This window comes from Falco peregrinus, chromosome Z (assembly GCF_023634155.1).
Source record: "Falco peregrinus isolate bFalPer1 chromosome Z, bFalPer1.pri, whole genome shotgun sequence".
In the NCBI taxonomy this organism is placed as follows: Eukaryota; Metazoa; Chordata; class Aves; order Falconiformes; family Falconidae; genus Falco; species Falco peregrinus.
In genome coordinates, this window is record NC_073739.1 from 16886849 (window position 1) to 16900800 (window position 13952).

A 13952-nucleotide genomic window follows, 5' to 3' on the forward strand; every position below is an offset into this window, starting at 1 on the left:
CCTTGCAGTTGTCCTTGCTGAACCTCATGAAGTTCACATGGGCTCCCTCCTCAGTCCTGTCAAGGTCCCTCTGGATGGCATCCCTTCCCTCCAGTGAATCAACGGCATCACTCAGCTTGGTGGCATCTGCAAACTTGCTGATGGTGCACTCAATCCCACTGTCTCTGTAACAGTACTGGTCCCAGTACGGACCCCTGAGGATCATCACTGGTCCCCATCTGGACATTATGCTGTTGACATAATCCCACTGTTGACAATCCCACTGTCTGTCACTGATGATGATAGTACATAGCAGTGGTCCCAGTGCGGACCCTTGAGGGACACCACTTGTTACTGGTTTCCACTTGGACGTTGATGTGAAAGCACAAAGGGTTAAGCAGGAAGCAAAAGAACTAAAAGCCTAGATGAAAGTCCAATTGAAGAAGAAAAAAACCCCGCCTTTCTAAATTATATCTGCAACATGATAGGGCTTTGGGCTTCTGGTTTTGCATGTTTATTTCTGGCTCCTTTCATGAATGATGACCTTTGGAAACAGAGCTCTAATTTCCTCTTTCCTATATGACTATTCCTTAAGTACTCGTTTGAAAGAGTAGTTAGCTGAAACCTTTTACACCTGTTTAAAAAAAAAAATCTACAGAATTTCCATATGCAACATACACTCTTTACAACAATGGAGAGTGAATTATTCTACTGGAGAAGGGAGCTTGGGGTATATGATACAATACATTGGGACTTTTCAAGCAGTTTTGTTTTTTTTAATAAGAAAAACAATATTACCAGGTTGATTTGGCTTTTCAGTTTTTAAGTTATTCAGTTAGTGACTGTGTCTGTTGTCAATTTTATTTCAGTCACAATAGAAGGAACATTTGAATATCATCAACTCTCACTTCTAAAGTATCCTTGAAACTCTACTGCCATTACATGGAGACTATAGCACACATCAGAAAGTGATCCACAGCTTTAAATCGTGCTGGATTAGTGTCAGGAAAAGTGAAATTTTACAGAACAGATTTCTGTCAGAGTGATCTCCATGGTGACTTTAGCATAGACAAATTTTAACCAAAAGACACACTGTGTCTTGGATGACTTCTTTAGGGCTGACACAACTTGAGAAAACACAGCAAACGCTGATTACTGACAGCACAGTTGATGTTCTGAGTAGAAACTTTCATAACATTATCAAAATCTCCACTGTTTTCTCTAGCAATCCAGAGGGTAGACAAACATCCGAGAATAAAAACATTCATCCAAGTTTTAGTACTTGTTTTCATTCGAACTGCCTTTGTAGTCTGCTAGCTGGACTGAGAGAATCCCTAGCAATTTTAACCACAGATTTTTTTAATGAGCTCTCCACTTCGTATGATCAGCCAAAAGTTGGCTTGACTCCTAAAATAAACTGGTTTGCAAGGAGGAGTTAAGACCTACAGACCAGTAGTAATGTCCTAAGCCCAAGTACATTCCTTAGCTAAATACACAGTATGCTCTGGTCCTGCTTTCCTTAAGGTTAATATGATAATCTGTCACACAAAACAAGCTTAATTTATCAGTGTTTATCACTGTCCTCCTCACAGGGGTCAATTTTACCGCAACCTGATGAGACATGGCTTTCTTGCACATGAGTGTCTGGGGACACATTAACAAAAGAAGAAACAGCTATTTTCTTGACCACAACCAGTCAGGCAGAAAACCACTTCCCAGCTGATTTAAGTATATATCTGTAACATGAAAGTTAAAGGCTGTCTTATGCCAGTCTGATTTGTTGAACTAGCCTTGGAAAGAAGCTCAACTATAATAAATTTTAAAGTTAAAGAAAGCTCTTTCTCCCTCCTGTTCCAATTTTTAAATATTAAAAAATTATTCAATTATAGAAGGGAAGTTCACATACAACTAGTTAGTATAAAAAAAATCTTGCTAACACGCAACATATGCACATACCATATGTTAGTATTCAAATGAGTTACTATTTGATCCATAATACTGATATGTCACTGCCAAATGCCTTTTATCTTTTCCTGTTGGATCAGACTACACAGTATCAGGACTTTCTCCTGAAAAACACATTACTTTTTTTCTTATTATGGCACACTGAGTTGAAAAAAACCCCGTTCTTCATGCTTATGCTTTTCAAGAGGAAAACAACTACAAAAATGTCAACTCCAGGCATAATTTACCAAACTATGGAATCTGATTTCAGAAGCTAAGATACCCAGTTTTCCTGGGAAAAGGATAAACAGCATTTGAGGAGTCCAAAGTTCATGCCCTTTGACTTCCAAATCCCTACAGACAGGGCATAGCTTCTGAAAAGACTTATGTGCAGCTTGTGGCAGAGAGAGGAAAATGATGTAGTCCTAAATATTTTTGCCACTGAAGAAAGCTAGAAGCCTACACCAAACATACTGGTGGAATTTACTCTTAAAAAGACTAAATTCTAGCAACATCATTTAGCAAGAACCATTCTTCCCAGCAAAACCTGTGCTATCCACATGCTTTCTGCTTTTTCCCTAGTCACCGCTACTTCAAATTACAACAGTGTGGACTGGTAAACTTTCGTTATCCACAACCTACAAAGCAGCAATAAAGCAGCTAAGAGTTGTGGTTTGTTGGTTTGTGTTTGTGTTTTTTTTTTAAAATTTGTCTTGAAGACAGCCTTTCAGAACCCCAGATTCTTCCTTTCTCCAGCTGTTTCTCTTCTAGGAGAGCCATTTGCAAGTGTGTCACTTCTCTGGAGCTGTTTTCATGAGCAGCTGAAATCCCCCTAGTTCCAAGATAGTTCTGAATTATGAAGCTGTGTTAATAGCCATCCTCCCATATGGTAGCCACCTCTTCACCCTCCTCCTGCAGGGTGGTTTTTAGATCTCCAAGCATGTGCCGTATGTATCACCACTTAATCTGGTTTCACCTGCTTCTCTCTCTAGCTTTAGAGCTCCAAATCCATTGAAATCATGTTTCACAGGAACATGTGACATGCTTAGTTATCTGTAAGCAGTTTTAGCACAGTACAATGACTCTTTTCATGAAGGCTGAACATTTTCCTAAGTGCCTTTAGAGGAAAAACCCCTCAAATGCGCACACGCTGTCTTTGCTTCTTCCTGAAAACAGTTTGTTCCTTGCAGAATTACAGTGAAGGTCTCCTCTGCACTGTCAGCAGGTTTGGGACAAGACATAAGCAAACACTAAATCAATGATTTGGGTCTGTCTAATACAAAACCACTTCACGTGCCCTACCCAGCAGGTGAACAGCTACCTGAGCAGAGGACTGCCAGGCCAAAAGAGTGGCTGTGGAAGGACGTACTGTGAAAAGTATGTTTGCTGACAGCACAGCAGCCCCTGTTTCTCTCCTCATACAGACTCCTCTCAAACCTCCTTCAGGGAGGGGTTTCTCTGGATGGCTACATTTTGCCCTGCAGAAAAAGGGCTGAATCAGATGGTTCACATGCAGCCTGTGAATGCTGTGAGACACTCACAGGGCAGAGACATTCCCAGGTCAGGGCTGGGCCCTTCCCTTCACTTGTCCCTGTCTGACAACCGCATTGCACATACACACAGCCAGAAAGTATGATGAGCCCTCAATGCACCTTCTGAAACACGTCTGCACACATTTCCAGTAGGCTACTATGGAGAAGCTGTACCAAAGCATTGAGACCAGCAGGATATTAATGCAAAGAGAAGGCATAATCACAAAAACAACCCAGAAAGCATGGATCTCCATGTCATTCTTAAGTATTTACAGTTAAATTTTTTATCTGATAAGCCTTGTCATAAGGACTTCTAAGGCAGGGAATAAATTAACACTAGCTAATAACATTTGTGAATATATCTCCATAGTTTTCTGGCAATGATGCTACAGAACTACAAGAAGATTTTTTCAGTCTTTCTTCTTGAAGAGATTTTCCATAAAATATCTTTAAATTTTCAGGAAGTAGTCAAGAAGAAGTGCTTGTCTTCCCTGAAACAGACATCTAGAGCAGCCAACATTTTGACTACCAACTGGTATGAGACATCAAGGATGAGGGGGGAAGGGATTCAGGGAACAAGAAAGGGACAGGCAGATGGAAAGGCAACCAAGCCAAAGAAGCAGCAACATTGGGGACCAAATGTGCTTGGGGAAGGAGGGGAACTGGGAGACAGGTTGGGGAGGAGCATAAAAAACTTGGTGAGAAGTGAGAACAATAGTGGGCAACATCAAGTGTCAGAAAAGGCAGATGAGTAAGGTTGAGGGAAGAAGAGGAAAAGAAGTTATGCACAATGGGGAAAGTGAAGGAAAAGAAATGTGTGATTTTTCTGAACACTCATTTTTCTTTCCCAGAAGTTACAGGCAATTCAGCCAAGAAAAGGAAGTATGTAACCTCTTCCAGCACTTAAGCCACTAGTTCATTCAACACAGTTGAGTATAACCCTTTTTTAAAAAGTATCTTCAAACGCAGGTGAAACAAACTGCCTTGGGAGAAAAAATATTTTCAGCATGACACACTGAAAAAAAAAAAAAGCTACAGCAATTCAACTTGTAAATGAGTATCGCTTGAAGTACCACTAACAGAAGCTTTTATGAGGAAAGAAGTTGAGACATGGAGAAGCAACAGCCCTCAACCACTATGATGGATAAGCTTTATATCGAGTAAAAGCTGCCTAGGCCTCACTATACAGTAGTCAAGTACCCTCAGCTTTTATTGATTCCTGGCAAGGATTTAGGCCAGAATCTAATGTCTTCTCACATTTCCAGATCCCTGCAGACTGACACACAAGTAAGAGCTCTTAATAACTCATTTCTTATTTCAGGAATTACTGAGATAGCTCCTCTGTGATTCATTTGTTGCATATATACATTCAAACAATGCCCCCCTCCTCCATCTTCATATTACCATGAAATAATAGATTTTCAAAAATTTGCCTTTGAATTCTCAAGCTTGAGAGATTACATCTGTGGTTGCATCTTAGCCAAAACCAATGAATTCTGTCTCCAGGGAAGAAGAAGAATCTCTGCTGGTCGAAACCTAGCTCAGCATCGCATCTCAAAAAGGACAGAAAATGCAAACCCTTGAAAGGCACCCCTAAGGAGAACTTTTAATCCACTCCTTTACCGCCACCCTGTCCTGGTTTCAGCTCGGGTAGAGTTAATTTGCTTCTCAGTAACTGGTGCAGTGCTGTGTTTTGGATTTGGTGTGAGAACAATGCTGACAGCACACTGCTAGGACTTTTTAGTTCCTTGGGCCCTGCCAGCGAGAGGGCTGGAGGGGCATGGGAAACTGGGAGGGGACACAGCCAGGGCAGGTGACCCAAACTAGCCAAAGGGATATTCCATACCATATGACACCATGCTGAGTATATAAACCAGGGGAAGAAGAAGGAAGGAGGGGGCATTATGGCATTATGGCGTTTCTCTCCCTGAGTAACTGTTATGTGTGACGGGGCTGTACACCTGCCTGCCCATGGGAGTGGTGAATGGATTACTCGCTTTGCTTGCATGCGTGGATTTTGCTTTACCTATTACATTGTTCTTATCTCAGCCCTCGAGTTTTACATTCCTTTCCGACTCTCCACCCCATCCCTCTGGGTGAGGTGGAGTGAGCAAGCAGCTGCGTGGTGTTTGGGAGCCAGCTGGGGTTAAACCATGACACACATCCAGCTACTGGAGGTCTGTCAATATAGAGCAGTTTTATCAACTATATATTCCCAGAATGACCAATAATTATTTTGGTATGAAAATGGACTTTGGGACTCAACTCTTCACCCAAGCAATACAATTAACTACATTAATGACAGCATCCACATGATGTTTATCCTACTATCCCTGTAACAGTCAGTTCTCAAGTTCATTGTTCACTGTGTAGACAAGTCCTTAGAAGCTGGATCGTGTTCTCAGGCACAAGGATTTATAGTCTTTTTCTAAACCTGCTCTGCACATCTGCTAAATCTGTCATCTCAAAAAAAGTAGGATTGTTCTTATGATCATTTTAGCCTTTTGGCTTCAGTATCTTCGTATGCTAAATTTCATGGTTGACTTAACATATTCAAGTTCCCAAAATTAAGATTTAAATCTTCAAAGTTTACACTTCACTCAACAAGGCTTCTACAATAGCAAAGAAACAAAAGGCAATGCAGACCACTAATTCAAATCTTCCAGCGTTAATCTATAGACTTTGCATTCCTTCCTACTGGCTTCATTCCTACAGAAAACCAGGTCTTTACAAGTCAGTATTATTCAACTTGTTCTGACTTGTTTTCATTGTTTTAAAAAATATGCATCTGCAAAATGTGGAGAGCTGGAATTAAGAAAAGGTACAATATTCTGGAATATAATTTAATTCAGATACTCCTGAGGGAGAGCATGGTAATATCCCAAAAGATATGGTAGAGGTACTGAGTCAATACACATAAGCTAATGAGCAGCTTGCTCTTGACCCATATCACACAATGGTATTATCTAGAGACAAGTGGAAGAGGTCCAGCACGCTATTAACTGTGCCTCTGTCATGTTTAATTTGATACATTACGATTTCCCACACACAAAGAAGCACAGAAGCACAACAGCTGGTGGGTGAACTCCTGTTAAGAGAAGTTATCAAAGAAGCCATGCCCTGCCCTGATGCAAGGGCATCAGCCCCACAGGCTGGGGGTGGCACCCAGCAGGTATGTTCACAGGAGAAGCTCTGTGGGTCACTTCACCAGCTCAGGAGGGCACTTTAGGTTGTGGTACTCTACAAGATGCATGGAAAAAGCACTCTGAGATTGTGCAAGATTTTTAGGGGATGTTTCAGGGAGAAACCAAAGGCAGGGGAAGGGAGGAATCAAGGTGGTTTGAGGAGGAACAAGGATGGGAAAATAAGAGGTATAAGAAGATACAAGAAGCTGGTCACGTGTAAAGATGTTGCTGGGCAGTGCGCCTCCCTGGCCACGCCCTGCACCTGATCAGCACAGTCAGTCTCATTAAATGCTATTTTTAACTCTCTTATGCCTGCAGTTTCCACTCTTTTGCATGCAAATGGGCTCCTAAGTACAGCAACTGAAGCAGGACCACATGTCACCATGACCCATGGTGTCCACAGTACCAGCAACCAGAGTGACAGCCGTTGTGTGAGCACCAGCAAACATCAGGCTGGACTCAATGGCATGCAATGTAAATGGCCTGGGAGCCACATGTACACGTGCCTGAGTGAGACACCAAGCAGAGGTGACTACTGGAGGGACAAGGAGGTCCAGGATGACTGTTGGAGATTCTGATGGCTGGGGGTCCACTGGGAGACCTGGTGGTGTGTGTCTGTGTGGGCGCATATATCTATGCACACACACATGCACACAGCTACACATGCATGTATATATATACATAAATATATATGTATCAGAACACATGTATGTATACACACACACACACTCCCACTAATAGACCTTCATCCTGCTCAGCCACAGAGGGGACAGGTTGCTGCAGCAACTTCACCTCTACTGGGGTACCAGATTTGGAGACCCCTAACACCATTAAACTAAAGCGTTCAAAATTCATCTTGTGTGTGTGTGTGCGCGCACGTTTGTTTGTTTGTTTGTTTTGTTTTTAAAGAGACATTAGAATCATTCCCTACCTATTGAACTTTCTAAATCTGCAAAGTTACTGGGCTTTACAGTGACTTCTGTTTTGTGAAAATGTGTCAAAAGGAAGCAATTTGTTGTAATGCCACTGTTCTATGTTGTAATGCCACTGTTCTATTTAGAAACCAAGTAACAATTCCTTACACTAGCCTTGAAAATGTACCATCTACTGCTGCTTTCTCCACTTCACAGATGGACACTGTGATGAACAAAAGATGTATTAGAGGCTGCATCTTGCCTTCAATTTTCCTATCTTTTTTCCTTCTTTTGAGAAGGCTGTCTAAAGCTGAACTGTCCTGTACCAGTACTTTCAAACAATCCAGATGAAATATCTGGATACATAATTTGCTCTCTTTGACAGCCATGAGCAAGCGAAATAGCCTTAGCTGATAAAGCATAGAAGTCCTGACACTCAGGCACTTATGTCACTTAAAACACTGGAAAAACTGAAAGTTTCTTAGATAAACTGCACTTCGTCAGAGCCTGGTCCCACAAGGGAACATGGTGGTGGTTCATAACTTACTGTCATAAGAGACACCAGCTTCAAATCTTAAGAAGTGAAGTAAGACCATGCTTGAGATCACTTCCCTAACCGTGTTAATTATTTATTGTGCTGAATTTTTGAAAATCCAAACAGCATTTGCACAATTATCCTCTTAATTGTGTAAGAACTTTAGGCTTAATAAAATAAAATAATAAAAAAAAACCCAGGAAAAGTCATATTTATTAATTTGAAATTTCATTCTTTACAACAACCCATGCAGCTATATTAGGCAACAAGTACCATGTTTTTCTAGTAACTATTATGCATATAGGGGGTGGGTTGCCCTTAAACTGTGGTTGGCCTCATCTTCTGAAAAGTAAGGGTTTGGCTAATAACAACCCCAGAAAACTCCACACACTAAGAATCTAACAGCATAAAAAGCAACCAGCCTGGCTCAATCCTGACACACAGGAATACATACACTTTTATTGCAACATGCCCAAGAAAAAAACCCAAACAACAAAAAAAACCAAACCCACCCCACCCCCCAAATCACCTGGTGTCTTCAGTAAGATTTGGATCTAGCTACCTTAAAAGAAAAAGGCTTTGAAAAGACATGTCTGCCTTTCAAACTGGTTGCTTACCTATGGGTTGTTAACACTGTGTTTTCTGTCCTTCCATTACCAAATTGAGAGAAATCATGTGTTTTACAGGGTAATGAATGGATTGTCACTTGTACCAATCTACCAGTGGAAAACAGTAACGAGATACTTGCAAGACCCTGGATAAATATATTGGACCAAAACTTTGGATAGCAAACTGATACCGAGCATAAGAAAAATAGCCATTTACTACTTTTTCATAAGGCAAAGCAAATTAAGATTATATGAATAAAGACTGGAATGGGTGTGTATTCATCACTTACTAAAACTCTGCTTACTTGAATCTGTCGAAATTTGGATATCTTTGGCTGATGCCTGTATTGACCCATCAACATCGTCATCTTCATCTGTGAAAACAGAAACATTTAGGAAAGGTTTCTTGTTAATTTGAAATAGGGTGTGGAAGTGGGAGGGAAGCATTTTTCATTTAAGGATGGTTTCATCAAAGAAGCTAACACAAAACAAGCCAGTCAAAAAAGCATACTTTCCTCTTCTGCCTATTTTATGATAATAATTCATACTATAAAAACAGCATTAAAAAAGTAAACCTGCACTGTCATGTAGCTATAGTGAAAGTGTACCTGAAGCCCTTCTACTATTAGCTTTAACACTGCATCTACTGCATTTCATCCCTTTCTTAAGTTGCAAGGTTTGCTTATGAATTAAGTATATACAGTTTCCATTATGTTTTATATCACCAAATCAGTTCAGGAATTGCAGTAACAGCTTCCCATCAGAATTACGGGTGTTATAGAAACAACTTCCATAAATGAAAAATAGATCTGCTGACACCCAAAGAGAAAGAAATTACTGCACTCCACAAGAGGACTTTGAGAGCTGCTCACTGCTCTCACTAAAACCTAGGAGCTAACATGTCAGATAATGTAAATGTCACCCTGTAAAATCACACATAACATACTTAGAAAATACTAAATTAAATGCTACTAACATTTACTTCTGTGAAGATAACATCCTGACTGCATTGTCACTCCTGACACACAGGTCCATACAGAAAGACTGGTGCAAATTTAACCATGATACATTTTTCTTCTCTAAGGGTAGTAGTAGCATGCAACATAAGCCAACCCCGTGGGCTGATCGTGTAATAGTATTCATACTCCCACCCACTGAAACTCCCAGTCAGTTCTGACTGGGATGCAAAGCTCCTTAAATATATAAATCAGGCAACACCTTTTAAAAACTACACCTTGCAGTTGAGGGAGAAAGCATGAAATCAATGCACAGAATAAGAGAGAAAAAATAAAATAAAATCAGTAAAGACAGATCTTCAGAGCAAAAGAGGTACTAGGGAAGTCAGAATCCTTACTGAGAAAAACCTTGCAAGAAGCATAATCGCAGCATGTCAACAAGGGTCCTTAGCAGGAGTCCTAAACTGGAAATACCAGGTAACAAGGATTATTTGGGTAATACTTGAACTGACTACAAGAAAGACGAACAATAATATTTCTGGGTTGGGGTTTTTGAAATATAAAACAAGGGTTGAAATACCTTCTCTGTTACAGTTGACAAACAGGTTAAGCTGCAAACTGGAAAGAAATGTAGACAATATGGTCTTGAAATGCCCTGAAATAAATGGAAGCTGAATGCCTTCTCAAATTCTACTTCAGACAAAAACAAATTTAAAAAAAAGTAAATACAACGACAAGAAATGAAAGAATTCCTGATTGCTCCCAACTGTCCCCTTTTTCTAAGTTTAGATGGAAAGAAACTGACATTTTTTATTACTCTTTCCCCCTCAGTCCGGATAGTAGGGAAATCTACACTACACTAACAGCATCTTGAAACTATTCCAGTGAAGCTCAAAGACTTCTTTTGAAATACACTAAAACAGGAGTCAGTTGGAGGAAAAGGAGATAACTCCACCATTTCTTCCCCTGGTAGTCCATGAGTTTTGAAAAGCCACCTTCAGCAGAGAGATGTTAACTACATGTTGGCCATGAAGCTTAGCATTTACTCAGTGGCAAAAGCTAATCAGAACAAATGCTTCCCAGCAGGTCAACGATGATGTGCTCATTCTCTGTCTAGGACAAGTAAACTGATACTTCCCAACTATCAGCTTGGGGAGAGCTGTGCCTGCAGCAATTAACTTATCCAGATGACTGGCAACATTTCTTTGGTTCCACAAACCAGTCTTTTCACAATCTGAGAGACACCCCTTGTCAGCTGTGGCAACAGAAGAGCAGCCTCTGTGCATGCCACCGTGTGAAGACTTCTGAACAAGTGTGCTTGCAAGACGCATCCCACAGGAGTGGCCAGAAGTGCTACCTGTCTTCCAACAAAGCTGAAGTGCTCCTTGCTTCCCTAATGTGCATGCAATCTTCAGCGAGGTCTGCCACCCAGAGTCTCTGCCTCCCCCTGGAAAAACAGCAGCAACTCCCAGGACAGCTCCCCCAAGCTGCTCCGTGGTCAGAGTTGCTTCAAACAGGTCCTGAAGTGTGTCAGGGAGCTGCTGGACCGATGACATGTCTTGGTAACTTCCAGCACATGCCAGGAGCTAGCGGGTTTTTGAAAGAAAATGCAGGTCGGTTCTGTGAACATGGGTGAGCTCCCTCGACATCACAGGATGATGTGAGAATCAGTTTAAGGCAATTGCTGGCTTTGCCTTCAAGGAATAATCTGCGCAGAGGGAAAGACATGCCTAGTGATGGCATTCAGTGCCTTTGGCAGGGACCTGCAGACAGTTGATCCCCAGCAGATGGCTGAAAGCAGCAAAACTTCAGCAACAGGTCTAAAAAAAAACCTTGATAGGATGTGAGTGGTGTAACAAGGACCCACACATGAAGGCACCAGGCTTGTACCTGAACATCAATGACCTAAGTGCTAAAAATGTCACATACCATCATTGGCTAAGGAAAACCAGAACAAAAAGCCTTATGCACAGCAAACTGTGGGGCAGGTACCACACCACAGATATTCTCCATGCCTTATGCTGAGCCACAACTGTGGCTCATTGACCATGAAAAAAGGAAGATGCCATGTGCTGCGGCAGCCATCAAGTTCAAAGGTACACCTGGGACCAGCAGCAGAAGGGGAGCACCCCCATGGCTTGGCTGGTGCTCCCCCAGGTGTCAGCAGCCCCTCTACCCTGGGAGGCTGCTGCCCACCACACAACAGAAAGCTAAGCCCAAGGAGGAGAAATTTTCACAGACCAGCAGAAAAGAGATCTGGTGTTAGAAAAGAGATTTTTCAGGATATTGCGGTATTTTATCTGGATGTATGCAGGCTGAGCACTACAAAAATACATTCTGCCTTTCCAAATGTGGGGCGTTTTCTTTGGGTTTGTTTATTTTTTTTCATCTCACATTAAAGCACTGGAAAGGGTCTAAGTATTTTCCCTTTGCCATGCATCTGTTTCTGACTGACCTGCACTGCATTCTCTCAATTCAAAGGACAAGACACACATTTAAAATAAAGGAATGCAAAAAATATTATTTCAAAAAAACTTGAGTATATGTAACACAAACTCATACACTTAGCATGTGGCCTAAGACCTTAAATGGAAAACCTCTACCATCACCTGAAATAATGAAGGAAGAGACTAGAAGGTGAAGCTATAACCTTTGATTCCTTCACTCAAGGTGCTCTGTGTTTAATTTTACTTAGAGGTGATTTAAAAGCCTGACATATTAAAAGAACACACTGCTGTTTAAAAAACAAACTTAGTTAACGTCAGAAAAGACTTACACGACGAGGCTATTTAGAAGGTTTGTGATTAACTTCTGTTCATAATACAACTTTATCTTCGCTTAAGTCTTTGGGGAACCTGTAGAATACCTAACAGTAGACCTGAACCAAGATTCTTGAGTCTCCCAGCAAAACGAAGCTTATCCATATAGTTTATTTCTGGGTTTTCTTATGTTGGGAGCATTAAAAACTCAATGACTTTGACGTACGTGCAGTACTTCACCTTCCCCAAACAACAAGCATATTCATTAAAAAGAAAAACAACTCACTGAACAAACCCAACCAATGAAAGCAACATAACACCTCCCCTCCCCCTTCAACTTCTATTGGTCACTTCAGCGTATCTAGGTTATGTACACTTAGGGTCATGCAGTTTATGCAGCAGCAGGACTACTGCCATAGCTTCTGCATGTGAGAATGCACGGATCCTGCTACCAGCCAACCACCTTCACCAAAACCAAACGTGCATGTTCAAAGCAGAAAGTTCAAGAACAACCTGTCAGGCTGAGAAAAGTGCAGTTGCAAATATTTAACTTCCACAGTGTACTTTTAATTTACTTTCCTACTTTCAAGCACCAAAAGAAAGGCGTTATAAGAACATCATAATCAAAATATAAATTTGAAAATACTTCAGCAGCTTAAAAAATTCTCTTGTTCCTAAAGAGCTGTTAAGCAAACATACACTCTAGATGGCAGCAGAACATTACTCTGTTAAATATAAATACATGGTTTCCTTTCAGTATAGAAATCTTAAAAAGGGCTAATGCTTAATCAAAGAGGCAAAGAAAAAACAATGTGTACCAGCAAGTGTTTGTTGCAATGGTAACACTAATAATACACATTTTTGGATTTTAGGTTTTCACTTTCTGCATGCTTACTATTTAAAGAACAGTTTTCAAATTGCCCTGTACAAGTAAACAGAATTTTTAGCATTTTGCACAGTGTGCATTTAAAAATCTTTATCCTGTCCCAGAAATAGCAAGAAGTTATAGTGTTGCCACAAAAGCAGTGAAAACTGGGAATTGTATATATCAGTGATTTACAGTGCTAGGGTAAACATGATCATCAATTAGCTGCATTCAACTGTCAAAGTTTTTACCTGATTCTGTTTGCAAATTTTCTGATATTCGAAAACAATGCAGTTTGCTGAAGTTGCGAGAAAATAACTGCACACAGCTTGGAGGAAGAATCATATTTCTTAACCTTCCAAAAGTACATTCTGGTGTGACAATTACGTAGCAAGCAGCATGAGCCTATAAATAGAAGCATCAATTAAGGACTTAATGAGACACAAAGAAAGCAAATCTGTTTATAACAAAATATGCACTAGAATTGCAAAACCCAGGCTAGGGCATATATAGACCTTTTGTAAATCACTTTCATGAAGTGAGTGACCCATTTTTCACTTTAGATTGTCTTTTGTTCCATTCAGCTTTTATATAACCAATAATCGAAAGTCTTAATGTGAAGAAACTCAAGTACTGTAAACTTGTTCTATTAAAACCTAAAGTTTTTTATATAGC

General features: G+C 40.6%; 1 protein-coding gene across 2 annotated transcripts in view; it reads right to left on the reverse strand.

Moving 5' to 3' along the window:
• Positions 1-13952, reverse strand: part of DGKQ (diacylglycerol kinase theta) — a 108835-nt gene that overhangs the window by 49578 nt on the left and 45305 nt on the right. For both annotated transcript variants that reach the window (XM_055790542.1, XM_027782967.2), the window contains exons 6-7: positions 13529-13682; positions 9003-9071 (exon numbers count right to left, since the gene is read on the reverse strand). In XM_055790542.1, coding sequence (XP_055646517.1) covers positions 9003-9071; positions 13529-13682 — 223 coding nt within the window. The remainder of the gene's footprint in view (positions 1-9002; positions 9072-13528; positions 13683-13952) is intronic.